This window comes from Fringilla coelebs (assembly GCF_963513975.1).
Source record: "Fringilla coelebs genome assembly, chromosome: 8".
NCBI classification, from domain to species: Eukaryota; Metazoa; Chordata; class Aves; order Passeriformes; family Fringillidae; genus Fringilla; species Fringilla coelebs.
This window is the reverse complement of record NC_140066.1, coordinates 33,705,483-33,729,267: the sequence shown is the minus strand read 5'-3', so window position 1 is coordinate 33,729,267 and position 23,785 is coordinate 33,705,483. Positions and strand designations below refer to the sequence as shown.

The window sequence follows — 23,785 nt, the reverse complement described above, 5'->3', positions numbered from 1 at the left end:
GTTGTTATACTTTACTAGCCACAGGGTGGAATAGCACAACTGCCCCCTGATTCTCTCTGTACAAGCAGACAAGCCTCATTTCACTTCCCTGGAAGTGTTCAAGGCCTGGTTGGATGGGGCTTGGGACAATCCAATCCAGTGGAAGGTGTTCCTGTCCATGGCAGAGGGTGGAATGAGATGGGCTTTAGGGACCCTTTCAGTCCAGACCATTCTGTGGTTGTCTGGTATGATGAAAGGGAAGGAGGAGACTGTCCAGGCTCTGTCTGGACAGACTTTTGTTGCCCTCAAGATGTTCTGAGGCAGCTTCTCCATTGCATCAGTCCAATGTTTGTTGGCTGATTTGAAAAAGTGGGCTTGGCCTAGGAGATCCCGAGGGTCAGCAGGAGCTTCCCTTTCCCTCCAGTGGATGCTGAGGCCAGGCACATGTTTATAATTTGGATGGCCGTGGCTTTGACGTGGGTGGGTGATCCAAGGATGACAAAAAATCCAATCACTTGGATGTCCAAAAGCAGCTCAGTCCATGTTCCTGGAAAACCCTCAGCGTGAGGAATAGTTGTGTTTTCTCTGGCTGCTGTCCCCCACATCAAAACACCTTCCAAAGTGAGAAAGCAATGCCTGAACGCTCAGCATTGCTCAGTGTTGGGGTTGTTCAACTTCTGGGAGAAGTGATACCATAAGGAAAGGTTCAGAAGCTCTACACTGTTGTGGCACAAGCTCTGTGGGAATGGGGAAGGGGTTGCCTGGTGCGGCATCTCTCCTCGTGTCTGTGGGCACCCCCTCTCCCAGCCCCTGCTGTCCCTCTGGTCCAGACTGGGTGGCCAGAGCTGCTGCCGAACGCCCGGCGGTTGCTACAACCAACAACCAACAACAGCATCACTAAGGAACTCCCTAGTGGGATCCAGTCCAAGCAGCTCCCATGGATGTTTTCAGTTTCCAGGCAGGAAACCCAGCCAGGCTCAGGTGCCTGTGGCAGAGGATGAATCCCCAAGGCAGGGCTCTGCTGCTGGGTGTGGGGCAGCAGGGCTGGAGCAGAGTGGGAAGAAAGGGGTTGGGCTCCATGATCTTGAAGGTCTCTTCCAACCTTGTGATTCTGTAAAAGCAAAGCTGTGTGAGGGCTGGGGTTTCAGAGCTGAGGGCTTGTGGAGAGCAGCACTGGCAGGCAGCTCTTGGCGTGGGAGGACTGGCACAGAGGGACGAGCAGGATGAGGCAAGTCACGGGGAGCATTCTTGCCTTTGGTGGGGCACGGTCAGAGCCCTCCCTGGGATGGGAACACCAGGAAAACCAACTAATTCCTCGTGGGGAATCAATGTGCTCGAGAAAACCCCGCACATTTGGGCATCCCCCAGGCTGCTTTAAATGCTTCCAGCCCAGGAGATGCAAAGTTGGGTGAGGAAGAGCTGAAATAATGGCTAGTGTCTGTGTGGCTGCACGTGTGCTCAAGTCTGGGTTTGTATGGGGTAGAAACACCTCGTGTGCAGTGGGCAAAGCAAGGGACAGCCCAAGTGTCCAGACTGGACTTTCCATTTATCCACAAAGGATTCACTTTTCACATGGGGAAACTGACAAATGGGGCTTTCCCTGAGTCCCTGGGTGCTAATGTCAAAGTGGGAATTGAGCTTTGAGGTGCTGGGTACTGAATCCAGCATCTGGCTCTGGCAGCAGATTGGTTAATTTTTCACTTGTGCTGGTAACCACGTGTTTGTAGGCCTGAAACCTGGTACCATAATCAAAATTAAAATAATTTGACCTGAAATAAATGTTTTCTTCATACTGGGAGGGATATTTAGGCCAAGCAGGAGGGGAGGGAGCCACTCCTGGAAGCAATTACATGGCTACATAACTGGGCTAATTAAGAGAGAAAACTAAATGTTGAAGTTAAGCTGACGGGGAAAATACTTAGGAAAATATTGCCTTTCATTCCTCAAAATCCTGGTTGTGTCTCTTCTGTCTGCAATTCCCATAGCCCAGTGAGGGAAGGTGAGCCCATATCCCTCCCTTTATTATTTGCTCATATGGCACCAAACCAGACAGGCTTCAACTTTGGGCAGAACCCAAACCCTGCACATGGTTGTCATTGAAATAGCAACAATTTTTAAAAGCCACAGGCACCACGACAGTCCTTCTGCTCCTTTTAAATGCACATGAACTCTTTGCCTTGTGCCTCTTTGCCTTCAAACTGGGAGTGATCAGGGGGGTGGGTGACAGTGAGGTGTCATTCAATTATCCCAAGTCCAGAGGCAGGTGAGGTGGGAAGAGGCTGGTTTCTATCTTCACCCCAATCAAGGAGTGTTTGGGTGCCTGGCCTGGCATCTCTGACCTCCTTAACATGAGGACATGAACTTCCTCTCATTTCAGTGTAGGGTTTGGGCTTGCTTTCCATCCTCAGCTTTTATTCCTTCTTTCCACATGAAGCACAAGCCCAGGAGGACACGTCCCACCTCCGTGATCCCAGCAGTTGTTCTGACAGAGTGGTAATGAATCTCACAGCTTGCTCTCCTTCCCAGCACGGTGCTCTTGGCCTCACAGCCCCAGGGGCTGTGTCTGTAGTGGCAGGCCAGGATCAGAAATGGTTGGGATCAGATTTTTCCAGGAATTGGGAGGTTTTTCAAAGGGCTGGTTTTCCTTTTTCTGATGTGGGCGCATCTAAAATAAATGGGAAATAAAAAGTGTCACAAAGGTGACAGGAGGTTTCTTAGACCCGAGGAGTCCTCCCAGCTGGGCTGATTTTGGCAGAAATGAGTGTTTTTACCCTTTGCAAGTCACTCAGAGAAGCATCTGGGTGAATTAGGTGAGAAGATGGATTTTCTAAAATAAAATCACACTATGCCAGGGATGCTGCGTGGTGGAGAGACACCACTGGGTTTTTCCTCCCCTGTGGTGTGGTGGAGTCTTCTCCAGAGGAGCTTGACATGTCCCACCTCCACATCTGCTGCTTTCTGACATCCTGGTGTGAACATTTCCTGGGATCTCAAGCATTGTGTGCAGAAACATCTTGTGGCAGCACAAACATTGGGTTTGGTGGCTTGGCTGAGTCATTGACGGGAAGCTGAGCCATAGGCCAGCCCTGATGTTGGTGTGTGCAATTGCCTTCCTTCACACAGGCTCTGGGCAGCTGCAGGGGACACATGACACGTCCCTCACACCAGGGACTGCCGCCCTCAGTGGGAATTTGCAATAATCCCCAGCTGTGGCCACGCAAGCCCTCGCTATCTCTTCCCCTTTCTGCTTCCTGCTGTCTAAAATTTTGATGTGGTGGTCACTGAGAGATTTCAATTTGTGTTAGGACGGTTCCAAACACAGCTATCCTTGATACAGATGTGCTTTTTAAATGGATAATTTATATATTTATATATTTATATATATTTATATATTTTTTTTTATATTTATTTATTTATTTATTTATTTATTTATTTATTTATACATATATATTTAAATGTTTACGGCCAGGTTAGATACAGCTTGGAGCAGCCTGGTCTAGTAGGAAGTGTCCCTGCCCAAGTCAGATGTTGGAATGTGATAGTGTTTGAAGTTCTCTCCAAGTCAAACCACTCTATTTTTCTAATTTTTAATGTATATATGTATTTGTTCAACCCAGCCATGTTCCCTGCAGCCCAAACCCCAGACAGGAGTAGCCCTGGCTGGAAATGGAGCATGGTGCTGGAGAGTTTGACAATACAACTTTCCATGAAAAGAAAGGCAGAAATATCTCAGTGGCATGTAAGGCTTTGCACTGCTGACAGGAATTGTCAGATGTGATGAGATACTGGTTCCTCCCAGTTGTAGGATCTGTGTACTGGTAGCAAATCAAGGCTTGGAGGTGGCTCTTGTGCCCCATTTCTGATGGCTCTTCAAGGTTTTAGTCCCTCTGTGAGCCTTCAGAGAAGTTGCAGTTTGAAGAGCTACTTCTCTCCGAACAAATGCTGTACTCCTGCTCTTTTCCTCCTGAGTTTTCTCTAAAACCCATTTAATTTTCTACAAAGGTTGTACCCATGAGCACTGAGGATTTCCAGGCAGCTGTCAAAGCCTTTCTCCTCTGTGAAGCTCTGTATTATGTAATGTCTTGCAGTGTATGAGACAGAGAGTAGCTACTCTAGAATAAATGAAACAATTAAAATACAATATTGCTCTGCCTCTCCCATGGCTTATGGAGAGCATCCCATGGTTATGAGTTCATAACTTCTCCCCTGTGAGGGATGGGTGGGTGAGAGGGTGCTGGCAGCAGTGGGCACAGCTGAGGAGGTGGTGGGGGTGAAGCCCTGGGTGTGCCTGGTGAGGGTGAGTTACAGAGAGGACTTTGTGCCTGTTGTGGGAAGGGTCTGGGCACAAGGGGACCATTGACGTTGTTCCCTGGACAGACAGAGCCTTTCATGGGTGACTTCACTGCCCTGCCAGGAGCACGTGCCTCCAGAGGATGGAGTCATCTGCACCAGCAATCACAGGAGCATCCCCTGAAAGGGGGATGTGGGGTTCTTGTGGTTCTCAGGGTTAAAATCAGCTCCAGCCTGGGCTGGAGACCCAGAGGGTCTCCAGACACAGTGCAGAGTGTAATGCTTGTGGTTCTGGGAGCCTGGCTGGCCACTCTGCCTTGTTTTCCCTTCCAAACTTAGGAATGCTGGCAGTTTCCATGAGGATCCAGGCACAAAGGAGTTTGTACACTCGCAGGGCTGAAGCAAGCAGCCCCCCAGTTTGAAATGTTTCAGGCTGGTCTTGGCACTGAGTGGGAAGAAGTTTCAAATTGCAGAGTGGGAGAAGGGACCTCTCCTCTCTGAGCACCCAAGTTTTCACTTGAGGGGTAAAAATCTCTAATTTTCACGGAAGAAGATTTTCTGTTTAAACTTTGGCAACTTTCAGGCTTGCTGGAGAGGGCAGGAGAGGTGGCAGTGATCTTGGTTGGCGTCAGCACCCACTTGAGCCGGTGACAAATATTTCCAAATGTAGCGATAGGCAAAAAACTGGAGGTTTTAAATTCCATACGTATCCCAGGAAATAGTTTGCTATTGATGTAACTTCTGAGAGAGATTCCAGCTTCCAGGCCCCAGTGTTTTTTAAATAAACAGGAATGAGAGTCTGCAAAGGTCAGTTTGTGGCTTTGTGGGAAAAAGTCTTTGGGTGAGGATCAAAAGAAACTGGTTTGAAGGTGGGAGGGACACCTTCCCCTGTCCCAGGCTGCTCCAAGCTCCAATGTCCAACCTGGCCTTGGGCACTTCCAGGGATCCAGGGGCACCGCATCTTCTCTGGACACCCCGTGCCAGGGCCTGCCCACCCTCACAGGGAAGGATTCCTTCCCAAAATCCTGTCTATCCCTGCACTATGGGAGTATGAAGGCATTCTCCCTTATCCTGTCTGAAGTCCCCCTCCAGCTCCAGTTCAGCACCTTCAGGCACAGGAAGGGTCTCTAAGGTCTCTCCCAGTTCCATCCCATTCCATCCCCTGCTCCTGGCTGTACCTGCTGCTCCTGCCTTCATCCTCCACCCTCCATCCCCTGCTCCCTGCTCCATCCCACCACGAGGCCCAGGGATGCAGGGCTGAGTGCTGCACTCACATGGGAGGACAGGGCTGGGAACACAAACAAAGCTTGGCAGTGTCTGTCCCAAAGATGGACAAAATCCAATTGTGTCCCGAGGATGCACATCTGATTCACCACGTGCTGATTAACCCTCCATCCCCAGGCTTGTATGCTCTGTGATTCCAAAAAACAGCTTTTAGAAAGCACAGGGATTCACCCTTGAAGGAGTCAGCATGCTCAAAAGTGGCATTTGGGCTCAAAAAAGCCCAAAGGGATTTTTCATGATATTTACAAAAGAACCCCAGCACTCTAGGAGCTACTGGGAGTTACTTGGAACCACTTGCCTTGCAAAAACCTCCCAAAGCATTTCAGGAAGGCAAAGCATTTCAGGAAATGGTGCTAAATAAATAAATAATAAATAAATAAATAAGGGCCCTTCATTTTTCCTTTCCAGAGGGAGGTGCTCAGGGCTAGCCCAAGGTCGAGGCTGTGACAGAAAAGTGAGGTGTATTTCAAGTCTGTATTGGATTTCCAGGAGGTCTTGGCAGGTGGAGACAGTGGGTGCAGGTGCCACACACTCTGGATTTTTTTGGTCATCCACAGTGTGATTTTATCCCTTTACTTGCTGGTATTCTCTTTTCACTGCTGCTGAAACTGTGATGTGAAGTTTGGTTTTATTTTTTATAAGGCCCTGCCTTATCATTTAGGCCCTGAAGTGAGAACCACAGTGGCATAACAGAAATGTTACTTCTGTGCTGAAAATTATGAAGTATGGAAATGGAATAGGGCTGAGAAAAAAGAATAATTCCATGTTAGTGATGTTTCCTCCTACCCTGGGACAAGTCAAATCACTGAATTTCCCCAAAGATGAGCCACTCCAAATCCTGGGGTTTTGGCAGCTCTGGGGACAGGTAAAGTTCAGGTTGCCCCTTTTCCACTGAAATCCATGGCACTGCAAAGCCACCAGTGGGAGAGCAGCCCTGCCACTCTCCCCACTGGGCTCCTGGCAGTGCTGAATGTGTTGGCAGGAGGGGCCTTGTTAGTTTTTGTTGTTTGTTTGTTTTTTAAATTTTTGTTAAGGTTGGGATTGAAGTGTTAGAGATGGTATTTTTAGATGTTTATTATCTTTATTTATATTATAAGTTGTGAGGTTTATAGTATTTTACTAATAAGTTATAAAATGGTTAACTATTTTTAGATAAGGCTTTTCAAGGTTAAATTATTGATTAAGAAATTACACTTAAATTATTTTTATTTTAAATTTAATAATTTAACTATTTGAAGTTTGTTATGTGGATTTTTTTGTTTAATTATAAAATACTATTTAAACTTACAAAGAAGAAGGTGAAGAAGAAGGTAGAGAAGAAGGATTAGTTATTGTTTTAAAATTTTAGTTTCAGTTTTATATATATTACTATGTTTTAAAATTTTAAGTTTTCTATTTATGATATTATATACTTCTAATTAAACTATACACTTGTAATCTTAGTGTTATTAATTAATTTTGGATGTTTTCTCTATGGCTTTAAGTCAAATGTAGTGGTTTTTTGGGGGTTAGAGTCTGTAAGTATAGAAGTTTAAAATTCTCAGTATCTAGGACTCTAACAGGGCCTGCAGTGCTCGAGGGATCTGGATCCCAAGAGGATGCTGAAGAGAAGGCAGAGGTGAAAGGCTGGGAAGGGCAATCTGTAAATAAATAAATAGACAGTGATCACTAATGAACTGTCTGAGCAAATGGATTTTTCCAGCTCATAGCAAAGGGTTCGGTGTCTGTTAGGAAAAATATTTGTTCTTGGCAGGAAATGAGGGTTTCCTCCAATTATTATTATGAATAGGAAAGGGCTGGGAGGCTGTGCTGGGCCTGGGTCCCCACGTGTGGGATGCTGTGGGATGCTGTGCTCAGGTGGGACAGTGGAGCCCCAGAGTGGTGTTCACTGCTCTCTGATTCCCTGCATTGCTGCATTTCTTTGTGATTGCTGGGATTTGTCTCTCCAGCCTCTCCCTGGGGCTCTGTAGCACCAGAGGGATTCCCACTGGTGGGTCACACATCAGCTTTTGCTGTTGCACTTATGGAATCTCCCTGAACATCCTCTCTGTCACTGAGGCAGCTACATACTCCAGAGAGAGAGCAGAACTGTGAGTAAACCCAAATTATCTCCACAAGCTCCAAGGGCAGCACCAGAACTAATGACTTAAAACCTTCTTCTTGCTTTTTTGGTTTTGTTTGTTTAATACTGTGGTCAGAAGTGACTTGGGAGGATAACAGACATTTCTGAGCCTGCAGAAATAAAAACCAAACAGAATAAAAGCAAATTATTTCTAAAACTTTGAATGCACCAATGGTGCCTGTTGCAAAAGGAGGATTGGGGCTGAGCAAAGGTTGTTCTTTAGTGAGTGAGAAGGGAAAGGCTGGGAAAGCAGACCCTAAAGACCAGGGCAGGGATGTGGTACCCACTGGGGGCAGGGCAGGGAGCCATCCCCTGCTCTGGGATGCTGCTGCTGGCTCGTTCTGTAGCACCTTGGCCTGGTGGAGCCTGTGGGGCTGCCTGTGAACTACTCAATGCCTCTGTTGATACAATTTTTAAAGAAAATAGAGCGCCAGATGAGTTTGAGCTCCCTGACATGGCAACACTGTGTCTAACCCAGCTCTGCTTTGCAGAAACCACAGGGCTCCTTTTGCTTTTCACACCCCTATCGCTGCCTCCAGTGTTTTCCTTCCTCAGCTATTCCAGCATTTCTTTCCCAACACTTCATCACTCAGAGGCTGCTTCTGTGGGAGGACAGGGTCGGTACAAGCCCCCTGACCTTTCCCCAGAGGCAATGTTGATTTTGGAAGCCACATGGGGCAGTGGTCACCAGTGCTCCTTGTGGCAAGGTGGCCCTGTCTCCCTCTTTTTGGGGAGGCCAAACTGCAGCAGGGGAGGTGCTGGTGAGACTGGGGCATCACTGAGAACGTGCTTGTGCCAGAGCTGCAGCCTGGACCTGCTGAGATGCTCCTTTGTTATAAAGAGGAGAATTGGTTATTGGAGCCTCAGGATTAAGCCATGCTTGCTGCATCTCCCTCCCTGTGTCCCTTCTATCTTTACTCACCAGGAAACCAGCCTGTGGATGGTTTTCCATGGAGAAGATTGTGGATGCCTTAAAGGCAGAGCAGAGCTTTGAACCTGAGTGGTGACTCTGTGTGTGTGTGTGTGTGTACGGCCCAAATCACAGCAGCTGCCATCATGAAGTTCTGCAGAGCTTAAAAACCAACTCAAAACCATTTTCCAGTCTCATTTTCCAGTCTCAAGCACCTCTCCCTCCTCCTCAGTAGCACAGATGAGCGCCTTCCCTGGCACAAATGCCAGGTAGGATTTACCATGATGAAACAATCAGAGCATTTATATATAACGATATAAAGATAACAACCCAGGCTGGAGGTGTTTTACAGGAGATGTTTGCCTCAGAGAGTGATTTAAACCCGAGGCAGGCAGAGAATCCCCCAGTGGAGGTGACTTTGCTGGCTCAGGAGGGCTGGCAGAGGCTCATCATTCCCGCATGGAGCTCGCTGCCCGCTTCCCCCTTCCCTTCTGGCACGGGGTTATTTTCAGCTTTCTGAAGCAACTGTAGCCCAGTGTGCTAACAGGAGGTGATGACAGCTTGGGAGGTAGGGCCAGGGCTGCTGACAGCTTGTAGTGTTACACCTTTCCCGGGAAAATTGTGGCAATCACCTGGCAGGGTGAGGGGGAAAATAAAAATAAAGGTGTTTGAGCAAAAGCCGTGGTCCCCGCAGAGATCACAGTCTTGCTGATGTTTGTTCTGGTAGAGCCACCACATTTGCAGGGATGTGTTTTGGGGAAGAGCTCACAGCTGGGTGTTTCACCATGGGAAGAGTGAGACGGGGGAATGTTGCTGAGGGATTTCTCCAGCTCGCTGTCAGGGCTCTGCAGCCGACAGCCCCATCCCTGATGGGGAGGGAAAACCTGAGGAAAAGGTTGGATGTGAGGGGTGAGTCGCTTCCTGCAGCCTTCTCTGATTGTAGCCTTGGTCCCTACACAGTGTGGAGCATCACAAGACCCTGTGGGAAAGAGAAGTAAGCCTCAGCTTGGTCACCAGCATGCAAGAAGGGCTTTGATCTGGAGCAACCCTGCAGTTTATTCCAAGTGACCAAGAATTTCTTACTGATGTATTTTTAGGTGATTTTTGAGTACTTCCATTAGCAATACCTCCTTTTCTCTCTGAAGGCTTGCCCAGCATGCTGGATTAAGGCAGCTTTGGGAAGGGCTGGGGCACCCTCAAATGGTCAAAAATGGGTCCTTGTGGTGGGTAAATGTGGTTTTGGTGTAAGGTGCGTTACAGGCGCTCGCTGGGTGAAGTCAGGATGGCCAGAAACATCTCCCAAAATCCATCTGTGTTGGATTCCCACAGTTTCCCTAACAGCAGCAGGATTTGAGGTGCCTGATACCCCTTTTTGTCTGGGACTGGAGGCCAAGGTTGTGGAGAGGCTCAGAGGGGCCCAGGGCTGCCTGGCCATGGGGAGCAAGCGCAGCATTGTGCCACCAAACCTGCTCTTTGCTGGCATCAATAGAGACTTGACTGCCTGGTTTCTCCAGCTCAGCACCTCAGCACGTGCTAAATTCACCCCATAAATAAAAAATGAGCCAAGAACCTCTGGAAGGGCTGCAGACAGACACTGCATTGATGGTGGAGGCTGATCCCCTGCTGGAATCCACCCATGGAACGCTGGCTTGGTGATCACTGTCCTGGGGAGACCCTCCTGACCCCAGCCACTGGCAAGGTGACCTGTGGGATTTTATGGCAGGCCTGTGAAAACTTGCTTTCTGAGCTGTCAAACATGCCTCAGAGGGAGCATCTCTGCCCAGCACCCTCTGCACTTGGCCTTCCTCCACCAGCAGCTGCCACAGCACCAGGACCATTGGAAGGGGTTTTCCCATCCTCTTGCATTCCCTGGAATGACTCAAGGGTTGCAGTGTGTGTGGATTTGAGCAGGGAAAATGAGCCCATTGGCGTGGTTGCCCAAGTCCCATAAAATGCAAAATTTCCCTAAAATTCAAGTAACTTCATGGTTGTTCCCTGAGATGCGTCCGAGCTTGGAAACGCTTTTCTTTTGGATGGGAAGAATGTGCTGTGGACCTGTTGAGTTACTCTCCAGTCTTCATCCTCCTTCATTCACACCACAGGAATCACTCATCTCCTCTGAAGCACTGGGGAGCATCTCCCATCCTCTGAGGATTCACTATCCCGCCTGTAGCAGCCCAGCATGTCCACACCTGGGTACCAAACTCTGGGAAGGGCCTGATCCAGGAGATGACCTCGATTAAGAAGGAGAAAAATAACATTCCCAAAAGTGCCAGAGTTTTGTTTGTAGAAGGGATTTGCACTTCTGAGAGGGCTGTTGACTTTCAGGAGACCTAGGCTGTTCAAGTGCCTAAATCACTGTTGGAAATATGCTTGCAAATTTTGTGAAGTGCTTGGAAAATATTTCTACTATGTCCTGGGGCCTTTTTCAGTGGTAATTATGAGTTGTGCATTAACCACAGTGTGTAGCTCTCTGCTTGAAGCTGTTGCATGCTCAGCACCCAGAAGACAGAGGCACGGCTGGGATTAAAAAAAAATATGACGAGGATGACGTGAGGGATGGGTGCAATTGCATAGTTAGAGAACAAATGTCCTTTTTTTCACATGAGCTTGGGGTTTGTGGGTTTTTGAAGGTTTCAGAGACTGAAAGCCATGTGAAATGCAGCCAACTCCTCCTGGGGCAGCAGGAACTTCTCTGTTTAGATAGAGCAGCCTCTGCAATCACTCTTTTTACCATGTGCATGGGGTAGAGCAGCACCCAAAGCCTCTGGAGCATGGGTCCAACTCAGCACAAGGCCCTTTGATTTGTTAAGAACTGATGGGTGTGTGTAGAGCCCCTGCATCTCCCTTAGGGGCTCTGTAAATGGGTGAGCTTCCTTTGTTTACAGCCTGGGGCAGGTTATTGTGGTGGAGTTTCTCCTAGCTCACCTGGATTTGAATGAAAAGACCCTCAAGCAAACATGCCTAATTCCTTGTGGGGACGTTTTGGAGCAAGGTTTTGTCTCAGGCTGTGTGTTTGGTCCTGAATTGGGCCAGCCAGAGCAGATAGAGGCAGCAGCCCTGTCGCTCTGTGTCACCAATGCTCTGTTGGGTACTGAAGTTCTCCTGGCTCCCTCAGCCTCTCCTGGTGCTCCAGACCTTTCCCTTGCTCCATTCCTTTCCTGGACAATCTCCAGCCCCTCTTTCTTGTCATGGGGGACCCAGAACTGACCAGTAACAGGTGGACATCTGGGAGTTGTTGAATTCCCATTCAGGCCTATCCCATGGGATGTGTCCAGGCCAAATGTCTGAGAAGTGAACGCTCTACCACTCGCTGGCTTGATGAGAGGCTCCACAAGCTGCTGAGATCTTCCTGAGCTTCCTCCTGCTCAGAGCACACACTCTGCCCCTGGCATGGCCTCGTTATTTCCATTGGCACTCAGTCATGAGGGTTTAGTTTGTTCTTTTAAAAACCAGCCCGGGCTAAAGGCATTCCCTGGCAGGTGAGCACACTCATGGCCAGGGTGCATCCCAGGGAGGTTCTGCATGCTCTGCTCCAGAGGGTTTGGAATGCCTGCATGCTCCTCGTCATTCTCAGAGTTTGAAGGCGTGACAGTACATAAACCAAATCAAGTTTCTGGCCAAGGTAACCAGGCGTGAAGACTCAGGGAAGGGACAACTGTGCTCGCCTGGTCTTTAGTGAGGGAACAGGAACAACCATGAGCCATCACAGGAGGGTTTAGCAGGACACAAGCTCCAGCTACTGAAAGAAAGTGCTGAAGTTTCTCTTGGCTAATAAGGGGTTGTTGGAAATGTTCATTCATTTTTGGTGAGCTCTGTCCTGCCTTACATGTGGAACTGGGCGATGCATGGGGAGGAGATGGTGATGGGACCGATCCAGAGCAGGCTGGGGTTGGTTTTGATGCTGTTGCCTTTTGCAGGGGCAGGGGGCCACGGGACCTGCCGTGGATGGGGAGATGGAGGGTTGCAGCATCTCTCCATCCCCCGGGGACCTGCTGAGTGTCCCTGCTGTTCCTCTTGGTCTGAGGGAGCTCAGGTTTGGGGTCGGGAACACTCCTAGCTCATCTGGTGCAACTTCTACCCCAGCTTCTGGATTATCCCGGTCTCCACCTCAGCTGCCTCTCTCCCCTTGCCTCTGCAGAACCGCCAGACTTTCAACAGCCTCACCTGCCTCAGCAGCACGGCCGAGGACGGCTCCCAGCGGCTGCCGGGCCCTCAGGCGTGGGCGGCGGCCCCGGAGGTGATGCCGGGCAGGACCCCCGCCTGCACCCCGGTGCCGGAGCCGCCGCAGGCCCGGCCCCGCGAGCGCCGGGCCAGCCGGGACGAGCTGTCCTGTGAGGAGGAGGAGGAGAGCGCCGCCAAGGAGGAGCGCAGGGCGGCCTGGCGGAGCACCGAGAGCCTCTTCCAGCTGGACGGCGAGCTAGACATCGAGCAGATCGAGAACAACTGAGGAGGGAGCAGCTCTTCTCGCCCTGGGCTCTGAGGGCTGCCAGCAGAGCCAGGGAGGGCTCCTGGCTGGCAGCGAGTTTGTGGGATCCTGTCACTGCTCCCCTCCTGCCAGCTGGAGGGGACCAAGCAGCTTTGCCAAAATTTCATCAGGTATTTAGAGGAATTCGTGTGCATGCGTGTGTAAATCTTGAAATTCTTTGTAACTACTGTAGCCAGAGATCAGCCAGGCCGAGGAAAAGTGCCTGTCCCGCAGGGAAACCAGGCACGGGGATCGCCAAAAACTCAGAATCCACGAGTAAATGGCTTTTGCCAGGATAGGGGTGGAGCTGATGGAGCTGGCCATGCTCCCACAGGTCCCACCTGTGCTAGTTCAGAAAGGGGTGCACAAGGAGAAACCACCACCCCTGGGGCTGGAGAAAGGGGGAGAAAAGCAGAATATTGAGATTTGCAAACCGAGCACTGGCTGGTGGCACCGGGGTGGCGACAGTTCCTTTCCCTTGGTCACATCCCGTGTGGCCCCAGCATCCCCTCGCTCCCCATGTCCCTGGCAGTGCCGTGAGGAGGAAATCACAAGTGAAGTGTTTTGCTTAAATTTAATAATGGCAAGAGCTGGATTTTCACTCCTTTATTTTTAGTTTTCCTTTTCCTGATGAGGAATTAAACAGATCCCTGGCCCATGTGGGGCGGCATCCACAGCAGCACTTGCTGGGTGCTGAACGGGGATGCTCAAATGCCTTCCTCCCTTATTTTTTTCCTTCCCAGCCCCCCTCTCTCAACTCTTTTGGGAAAAAAAAACCCTACTCAGGCTCTGTGCCACCCTCATTTGGGTTCCCAACACCCTGTTTTGAGCAGGGCTGGGCTGTTTACCCATTTACCAGCAGCTGTGCCCACTTTGCTACCCAGGGCATGGCTGCCACCCTCTTTTTTTTTGGCTTTACTGTGAAGGGCTGCCTGCCCGAGGCACGTCGTGGAGGGGTTACTTGACAAAGTCAGCTGGCAAAAGGCTGAAAATCCAGGTAGCAGCACTGAAAGCTTTTCCTCTTCCTGTGCCTTTTTAAAGCACAGATAAAGTGGTGACCATTATGTTTGTACGATATGAATTCTCTTTGCTAAAAATAAGCTGTCCACTTGCTAACAGGTTTAGAAGGACACATATTTCTTTTTTCTCCCTCTGGTGGTTTTTTTTTTTTTTATTATTTGTTTGTTTGTTGAAAGCTCTAGGAAAGCTGTACAAATGGCTTCCAGCATCTTCTGGATTCCTTCTGCTGATTCCTTCAAGCTCAGGGGTCACTTCCTGAGCTTTGCAAACCTGAGAAAGGAAAAAAAATCATTGATGCCAAGAGCAGCTGAAGACAGAACATTTTTAATGGGGTTCAGCAGCCCCACTGGCAATGCCTTGAGGGTCCATAACTCAGGCTGAGAGCTGCTGGTACAGGTTTCATTCATCATTTCTGGTTGTGTTAGTGCACTTTTTTCCACAGTGGTTTGGGATGTGTGTGGCATCTCTCACCACAGTGGAACCCATTGGTTGTTACCCCTCTCCTGGCACTGCTGAGGTTTTGCTGGTGGCTGTGCCTGTGTCCACTCCCTCCAGGCAAGCAGGACAAGCCCCAGATATTTGGGGAAGGGATGACAGGGATGTCTTTTCATTTTGGGGAACCCTCCAGCTCTTTTAAAGTGTCACTTTATGCATCACTCAGAAAAAAATATATCCTGGGTTAATTTTTATGCCTCCTGTAGTGGAGGGTCCAGCCACGCCAGTGTTTTCCCAGGCTGCTGCCCCTCTGTCTGTGCCCCTGCAGTGGCACCCTCACAGCAAAGTTCTTGGCTTTGAGTCTTCCTGATGCTCCATCCATCCCTCCCCACCACTGACAGGTCCTGGTCTCAGGGCACACAGCTCCTGCTGGCCACAGGCACCTCCTCAGCTGAGCAACAAAGGGCAAATTCACCCAGACCCACGCCCTGCCGCCGGCTGGGCTCTCACCTGGGCATCCCCAGGGCTGGAATTCCTAAGGGCTTCTGTTTTCTTTCCAAGGGCTGCTCCCGGTGCCATGCTAACTCCCCAGAGTGGGAAGGTGGCCAAGGGACCACGGCCCAGCTGTCCTGGACCTGGTGGCCGAGGAGCCACGGCCCAGCTGTCCTGGACGTAGCCGTAGCATTCAGTTTACATTCAGCACAACCCGTTTGCCTTACTAAAAATGCTTCTCCAATGAGTCATGGCCTTATACTGGGCACGTTGGCGTAGGCACAGACTACAGTTAGCGACAGTTTTGAGGCCACAGTGGTGTTCTGTTGGGTATTTCTTGTTGGGTTTGTATGATTTCATGTACTTATTCTCAGTTTAAGAAAGCCTTACTTTTTAAATTTTTTTTTCTCTTTCTCTCTCTCTCTCTCTGTAGAGGTAAAACATTTGTGGATTTATATATATATAAATATATATATAAATAAAGTAATTAAAAATATTAAATATAATATAGTATGTGCCTCAGATTCAGGGGACATCCTGTTGATTGTAAAGTCAGAAGTGGCGTTGCTCCCCTGGTGTCAGGAGATCTGTCCCCTAGGCAGTGGGAGAGCAGGGCATCCCCTGGGGGTCTTGCTCTTGGTTTGTAAAGGACTTCACCTATTACACAGATGTTTTGGGAGCCCCCCAGATCCCCCAGCAAACCCCTGCTGGCTGCCAGAATGTGATACTAAAGTAATATGCAGACAAGGGATGTTATTCCTTGCTAGGTAGCTAAAATAGGTTCATTATTGTGAAGGGACTCAGTGGCTTGTCCAAGGTGTGACCCAGTCTGGGCAGCAGCTGTTTTGGGATGACACCAAAGCTGTGGCAGCAGCAATAAAGGTTCTTCATCCTGAAAAAAAATAGGATTTTAACACAGAAAGTCTTAGCAGGCACACAGGAGTTTGCTGTGTGTTTTGCAGATGTAGCTCTTTGAGCCTGTCCTATGAAAGAGTACATGAAAAAAAGAGAAACCAACGAAAAGAAGCGTTTGTAAAATAGATTGTAATTTTTCCACGTGCTAGCATAGCCTGTTTGGCCAATAAAATTGTGTTTCAAGTGCATTGTTTAAAGCTCCTGGCTGCCCAGGCAAACAGACTGACGTAGGATGTTCTAGGATTGTAGCAGTGCTTTGCAGCGTGTGTGGGTTCCGTGTTCGAGAAAGAAAAAGAAGAGGATGGCCAAATAAAAAAAATACACAAAACAAAACAAACCAGAAAGATGGGAAGAAGAATAAAAACAAAGCCTTCTGAAGCTATGACCTGTAGTAGCCAAGTCTCGCTGGCAATTGCACAAGCGCCGCGGGCCGAGCGTGTCCCGGGAGGGGCTGCCCCAGGTGTCCCCCCCCGGGCGGGCCAGGAGGCTGCTCCTGCCCCCTCCATGACTTGATTGCACTAGAGCAGCTCAATCTCAGGAAATTGCTTGTTACTTTTACTGTGTAAATAAAGCTTCCTGGTTCAATAAGCCGTGTCTGGCCTCTCTGTGCTGTCCCCTCGGCTGGGCGTGGCTGTGGGGTCTGGGGACATCATTGACCCTCGGGGTTGTGGCACTGGTTGGAGTTTGATGGGGTTGGAGTTTGATGGAGACCCCTGCTCTCCTCTCCTGGCTGCAGCTCCTTGATATTTCTACAGGTGCTGGGAAGGGATGTCCCAAAAAATTGGTGGGGGTCAGGAAAGCCTTCAACCTTGAGGTGTCTGTGGAGGAAGGGTGTCCCAGCCATGGGGTGCACAAGAAAATAGACATTTTGTGATATTCACATGCAGGCAGACATGCTGCACCCTCCTCGTGGCAGGGGGACATCTCCCAGCTCTCCCCCCCAGCCTGTCATTGAGCTGTAACACAGCCAAAGATAGAAACAACAAAATGCAAATTGAAGTGCCAAGTAGCACCTCCTTCTTTGTGTTTGAGGACAAACATAATATCCTGCCTCTTAAAATCTAAACTCAAATCTAAACTCAGCGCCCACAGCAGGCCAAGGGCACATGGGGGTGTTAAATAAGTTCTTGGGGAATCAGGGCAGTAGCTCCCTGCAGCCTTTGCAACCCAAAAAGGAAAACGGCTGCACTTCCTCCAGCAGGCAGTGTAAAAAGTTTCATGACAGATGGCAGGATGTTTATCTGCCTAAACTTAATCAGATTGAAGTGATAGGCTTAGTATAATAGAACAAAAAGGGGAAGAATTAGGGGTTAAAAAAGAAATTCTCAGTGATCCATCACAGCCTGAACGTTTGACCAGCATCCTTCCATGTGTGTGGATGCTGACAGTACCATACACTTTGGCTGAACCACTACCCAGAGGACAGGAGATGCAAAAACAGACCCAAAAAATTGCACTAAGGTCATTTTCCCAGATGTAGTTTATTTTATTAGAACTTAATTCCCAGCCCCCTTTCCCCTGCTGTCCCCAAGGGGTGCTATGCAGCTCCAGGGCCAGCTGGTAGCTCTGAAAAACAAGTGTTCCAACACTCCAGAAACAGGCAGCATCATTTTGGTGTCCTTCAGTGAGTGGGGTCGCCTTCAGCTGTTGGGACTGCTGGAAACAGAGCTGGAATTATCCTTTACCTCCTGCTTGCAGATGCAGAGAGCAGTGGCTGAATGTAGTGGCCAGCACATGCTGCCTGTGAGTATGGACATATATTAAATGTATGTAACACAAACATCATTACACGATTTCCATGGTCCCCTGGCAATCCGAAGCAGGTTAAAGCCCAAATAGTCTTGCCCAAACCCCAAGAGGGTACAGAACTGCTGATATGTTGATTAAAAGGGGACTTTAGCCTCTAAAAGGTGACCCTTGCAAACACTACCACATGTCAGTGAGGGTGGGCAGAGGACTTGATGGAACAACCCCTAATCTTTTAATTTTTTGACCCATTTTGAGCCCCTTCCATGCTCTTGCCAGGTGCAGCATGGCCAGGTGTTACCACACATGCTGCAACAGCTGCACTGCAAAACTGTCAGGGGGAGAAACCAAAATCCCCAGGGAAGGGCTGCTGTGCCTGGAGGCAGGGAGCAGCTCCTTTTAGAAATCCTTATTCTGATTAGGGAAAAAAGGCAAATCTCATGCCTGTCCTGGCCCTGGGTGTGCTGAGCACTCCTGGCAGCAGGAGGGGGCTGAGCTGGAGCTGAGCTGGTGCAGCAGATTCTCAGCAGGCATGTGGGGCAGGATCAGGCCCAGGGATGTTCAGTGAGTACAGAATCCTGGAATCCCACAACGGTTTGGGCTGGAAGGGACCTTAAAGCTCATCCTATTCCATCCCTGCCGTGGGCAGGGATACCTTCCACTATCCCAGACTGCTCCCAATCCCTTCCAACCTGGCCCTGGGCACTTCCCAGAATGAAGCAGCCACAGCTTCTCTGGGCACACTGTGCCAGGGTCTCCCCACCTTCACAGGGAGCAATTTCTTCCCAAAATCCAATCTAAACCTGCCCTTTTGAAGCTATTCCCCCCAGCTCTATCACTACATGCCCTTGTGAAAAGTCCATTTTCAGCTGGAGCTGTGTCTGACTCAGCCCCAACAGCTCAGGGACTGCACATCCAGGATTTTAAGGGGGAGAGGCAGGAAACCCACACCCCCTCCCACACAGGCTGCTCACAAAACCCCCTTGCAAAGGGAAGCCAAAGACCATCAGTTCCATGGCCTTTTCCAGCTTTTCCAGGTAGGGAAGAGCATTTCAGGTCCTGTAAACACCCCTGCAAGTGCTGATCCAACTGAACACAAGAAGACAGGCCAGATCCAAAGGACAGGGTTTATTCCTGACAGGATGGTGCAGTTATTCCCTAATGTGTTACTGATTCCTGTGCCCTCTCCTGGGGCTGCTCCAGACAGGCTGGTCCTGGCAGAACCACGGCTCCTGCCTTGCCAAGGCATGTGGGGCTGTCCCCTCCCCAGGGCTTTTGTGCCACCTGAGGCACACACAGGAGCTTGGTGGCCTCCACCAGCCCCCAAGGACATGCCCCATCCCACACAGGCCCCCCAAAAGGCACAGGACATAGGGGTTAAACAGGAAAATTCATTCAGGAGGGGGTGCCTGGGCTACCTGTTTCCCACCTCCCCAGTGTGAGCAAAGATAAAAAGGGGGAACAGCCCCCCAGCATCACCCAGAGGAGGCTGAGGCCCCTCAAAGGCAACAAGGGCAGAGCATTCAAGACTTGCCAGAGGACAGCAGGCTTGGTGTTCCCTTGGATGGGAGGTCAGTAGATCATTTTAGTACCATTATGTGAAATATTTCAGAAGGGAGGTGCCCTTCACCCTGAACAAGGCTGGGCTGGGTCATTCAGCTGAGATGGAGGTAGGAGAGGATGAAGTGGTTCCATGGAAGGGCTGCATGTGAAGGCTCATCCCTGCTCCTGCTGGGATTACAGCTCCTGGAGGATGATGTCCACAGCCTCAGCCAGGTTGTTCACGTAGGCATCAGGTTTCACACTGGGGTGGTTTTCATCGGACGGCCTGGAAGGAGACAGAGGGACACAGCTGAGCAAGGGCAGGATCCCAAACAGCCCCCATGTCCCTCGTCATCCTGCTGCCCACAGAGCCCAGGCAGTGCCAACGGAGCACCTGAGGTTCACAGAATTCACAGAATCACTGGGTTGGAAGAGACCTTCAAGATCATCAAGTCCAACCCAGCCCCAACACCCCAACTCAACCCTGGCACCCGGTGCCACATCCAGGCTTTGTTAAACACACCCAGGGATGGGGACTCCACCACCTCCCCAGCAGCCATTCCAGAACTTTATCACCCTTGCTGAGAAAAACTTTTCCCTGCTATCCAGCCTGTATTTCCCCTGGTGCAGCCTGAGGCTGTGTGCTCTGGTTGTGTCAGTGCTGCTGCAGACAGAGCCCAGCCCAGCTGAGCACAGGCACCTTTCAGGAGCTGTGAGAGTGATGAGGGCAGCCCTGAGTCTCCTTTTCTCCAGGCTGAGCACCCCCAGCTCCCTCAGGGCTCCTCTCAGGGTTTGTGTTCCCAGCCCCTCTGGATGTGCTCAGTGTCCCAGCTCCTTCCCAAGCTGAGGGGCCAGAGCTGGGCACAGCCCTCCAGGTGTGACCCCAGCAGTGCCCAGGGCAGGGCACAGTGCCCTCCCTGCCCCTTCTGGCCACTCCATTCCTGACTCACATTCCTCCCTCTTCTGTTTGTTTTCCCCCACTCTCTCTCCCACACCCAGGTCTTTCCCACATGCCCAGGTGGATCCTATGTCCTTTGTGCAAATGAGCTCAGCAAAACTTTGCAAAACCTCAAATGGAAGAGAATTTCCAATTAGTTAATTAACTAATCCAAGTGAATGCTCTGCATTTTACATGGCACTTCTTCATCCAGGCAATAGCAGCACCAGGCAGGGATCACTGTAAGGACACCTCACTGCAAGACTGGGACCCTACAAAATTACAAATAATTACTCTCCCACAGTTTTTATCTAGAAATAGGTAGAGAAAAGAACTATTCCTTTTCAGCCTAGAGACACAGAAAGTCTTCACACCACTTCAGTGAAAAGGAAGGCTCTGCCAGGAATTTTGCAGGACCACCATCTCTTGAAAACCCACCAGAGAAAAATTCAGTCTCACCCTCCACCAAGTCACCACCCCAAAGCCAAGGGACTTGAAGCCATTTTTTGCCAATACTTAATTAGCAGCAGTGGCCTAACGAGGCACAGCTGCACAATCCCATTTTGCTGATTTAGCAGCACTGCTGCTGGGGAGGGGGGCAGATGTGGGAGGCAGAAATTTTCCAAACCTCGTGGTCCTGTTATGGCTCTTGGGCTGAGAAACCCAACAGCTGCTGAAGGGAAAACATATGTATTTTATACACTTAATGACCTTCCTTTGGGAGAGAGATGGGAGCCCAAATGTCCACCTCCCACCTCTCCTGCTCCCTGGGAAGGGCAAACCTTTATTTAGCACAGCCTCTCTGTGGGGAAGATGCATTTCCCACTGGATGCAGGGGAGGCAGAGAGATGATTATTATTATTATTAATGATGTGCAGGATTTGGTGAGCACTTGTCTGTACAAGCACCAAATCATTTCTTCTGTCCCAGCACTGAAGCTCCCCAGGGCTGTTTCCTTCCTGCTCTTTTCTCAGCCCTGCTCCTCACATCCAAGCCCATGAGCTCCTCACAAAGGCATGGCCTCTTTTGGAAGCCCACACTGTGTGCTTGAGGCTCTGCTTGCTGCAAAGTTGGGCTATGAACTAGGAAAAATAAAATATTTTTGTATTTTCAGCTGATATTCATCTTTCCTTGTGTCACCTGCAAAGCCATGCCCAGCACCAGGCTCCAGGAAACAGACTCTGCATCTTATTTAAAGGGTGGATGGGTCTTTCTTTAAATATCCCAATTCCATCTTGTTACAGGGCTAGGGAGCAATGAGAATAATTATTATGATGTTTTTTAAGTTTTTCTCAACGGAAAAAGAGTTTGCTGATGGAGAAAAACCTTCACACATAAAGCAAGTAAAATCCAGTGTGTATCCACCCCTTCAGTGGTAATTATTGCTCACTCCCGATTTAACAAAGTGGCTTTGATGAACACAAAAATAACTTTGGGCATACTGTAAAATATCAATTTCTTGTCACTAATCCTTAATTTGAGTGGAGAACTAAATAAAGCAACGGACAAAACTTCTCTTTGCATTTTACACCCTGAAAAATGTTCCTTTCCTAGATTACACATTAGGAGAAAATTCTAAGAACTGCTTGAAACGAATGCTTCCACAAGAAATTTTCAATTACACAGCACTCTTTGATCTATTAAAAGGATTTTGTGATTAATATCTGTGCTGACTACACAGAAATCCATCTGTAACTCAGCTGCTAAATGCCAGTCATCAAGGAAAAGTCCTGTCACGCTGAATGTGTCCTGTGAAAAGGGGGTGTGTGTATGTATATATAAATATATATATATATATATATATATATATATATATATATATATATATATATATACATGAAATAAGGTCTTTTTACCCATTTGCCCAAATACCATGGGATCACATCACACTCCTGGCTCCACTGAAGTTAATATTAAAACACAATAAATAAAGTTGTCTGAACTCTGCAGGAAAGCAGGGAGCTGGAATAAACACACTTCCCTGCTCTCCTGCCTTTTCCTAGAGCTGTGTGTTGGGCTTTGTCCCTGTCAGTGCCACCACAATCCCTGTTTCATGTGGCCCCTTCCTTTGTCTCACAGGCATTCTGTGGCTCACAAAACCAGCCAAGGGATGGCTTTGCTCCCCCCTCTGGCTCAGGGCTGCTCTCGAAGCATCCGAAGAAAGGGAACTGCAAGCAACAATCCCCAAACTCTAATGCCAAGAAACGAAGCTCCAAATGCAGCAAAACAACTCAGGAGCCTGAGCCTGGGTGCCAGAAGTGATGCAAAAGGGAGAGCTGTGCCACCAAACCTCTGTGCAAACCCAAACGCTGGAGGATGAGCCCTTATTCTGTTGTCCAGAGGGAGCAGAGACCACGGCTCTAAACCAGCCCCTTCCCTGGGGAATTGGGGCTTTTTCCTAAGAGAAACACCAGCCACTGGGAGTTTTAAGATGCCCTGAGGTGAAGCAGAGCTCTGGAGCTCTGCTCTGATGTCCTGGGCATTGCTTTGGTGGGTCAGAGCCTCCCTGGACAAGGTCACTGGGTGCAGGTGGAAGCTTGAGCCAAGAGCAGATCTGGGTCTCACGGGTCCAGCTCAGCCTCTCTCTCAGTGACAACAACCCCACAGCAACTGCAGGTCACAGAACTGACAGTGAAGGTTACCTTTTAATACTTTCTTCTTTCATATTCCAGAAATAAATAATAATAATTTAGAAAAATCTAAAAATATCTTTAATTTGCTAGGTCAGTTGAAGAAGTTAGCATTGAGCTAACTTTAGGACAGACTCCTTCTGATTTTTTTTTTTTTCTCATATGGGACTCTGGTTACAGAGAAGAGCATAAATCAAAATGACAGAAAATTATATACTGCAGCTGAACATTGAGCTGTCAGCACTCCTGGCCAGTGTACAAACTTGCTTGTGAAAAATCAACTACAGCCTTGGGAAACACTCTCTTCCATACAGCAGGACTCCTTGGAGGGGCTGAGCACCACAGCCTGGAAGTGCAGACAATTTCCCAGCCCAAACTGGCCCTGGCACTGTGAAATGTGACACTTGTGTGGCCTTTGGTGGCCACCTTGCTGGCAGGGAAAGGAGTGGCTCAGCACAGGATCCCTCTGAGAGCCAGGGTGGTGCTTCCTGGTCCTTATGGGGACACAGGGTGATGTTAGGAGGAGAAAAGCCACCCAAAAAGACCAGTGCATAGAGCACATGAACAATATGAGCAATTTTTAGCATGATGCAGCTCAGACAGTGGTCCTGAGGCTCCAGTTATTGGTGTCCATCAAATGCTGCTCAGGAGATGCCTGAACATCCTCCTCTCCCAGGGGTTATTTATCACTGTCAGGGCTGCAGCAGCTCTGTGGCCCCTGTGCCCTGAGCCAGACCCTCAGCCCATACTAAACTGGTTAGTTCAGATCAAGGCTGCACCTGGAGACATCAGGGAGCAGCAGGGCGCTGCAGGAAACTGGCTCTGCAATTTTAACTCTTCACCTGGGAAGAGAAGCTCCAGTTATCAGGGAAACTCCAGAATCAGAGCTGCTGCCTGTCAGAAAGTGATGGCTTCCTCCTGCTGAAGCATGAAACCAAATTGTAAGGGGCTGGTTTAAAAAAAAAATCAGCTCCTGCAAGGGTAAGAAGGTTCACTTACTGTGTGGGTCAGATTT

The 23,785-nt window shown here is 49.2% G+C and overlaps 2 protein-coding genes across 4 annotated transcripts in view; one reads left to right on the top strand and one right to left on the bottom strand.

The window, feature by feature from the left end:
- FAM53B (family with sequence similarity 53 member B) overlaps window positions 1–16,447 on the top strand; it is a 45,273-nt gene extending 28,826 nt beyond the window's left edge. Inside the window, exon 5 of the mRNA XM_084210654.1 lies at window positions 12,727–16,447. Coding sequence (XP_084066780.1) covers window positions 12,727–13,035 — 309 coding nt within the window. The 3' untranslated portion in view covers window positions 13,036–16,447. The remainder of the gene's footprint in view (window positions 1–12,726) is intronic.
- A 1,038-nt stretch (window positions 16,448–17,485) lies between these two features.
- LHPP (phospholysine phosphohistidine inorganic pyrophosphate phosphatase) overlaps window positions 17,486–23,785 on the bottom strand; it is a 73,202-nt gene continuing 66,902 nt past the window's right edge. For 2 of the 3 annotated variants that reach the window (XM_084210570.1, XM_084210572.1), the window contains exon 7: window positions 17,486–19,489. In XM_084210570.1, the coding sequence (XP_084066696.1) occupies window positions 19,399–19,489 (91 nt within the window). In that variant the 3' untranslated portion in view covers window positions 17,486–19,398. The remainder of the gene's footprint in view (window positions 19,490–23,785) is intronic. The other variant, XM_084210571.1, reaches the window with a different exon arrangement.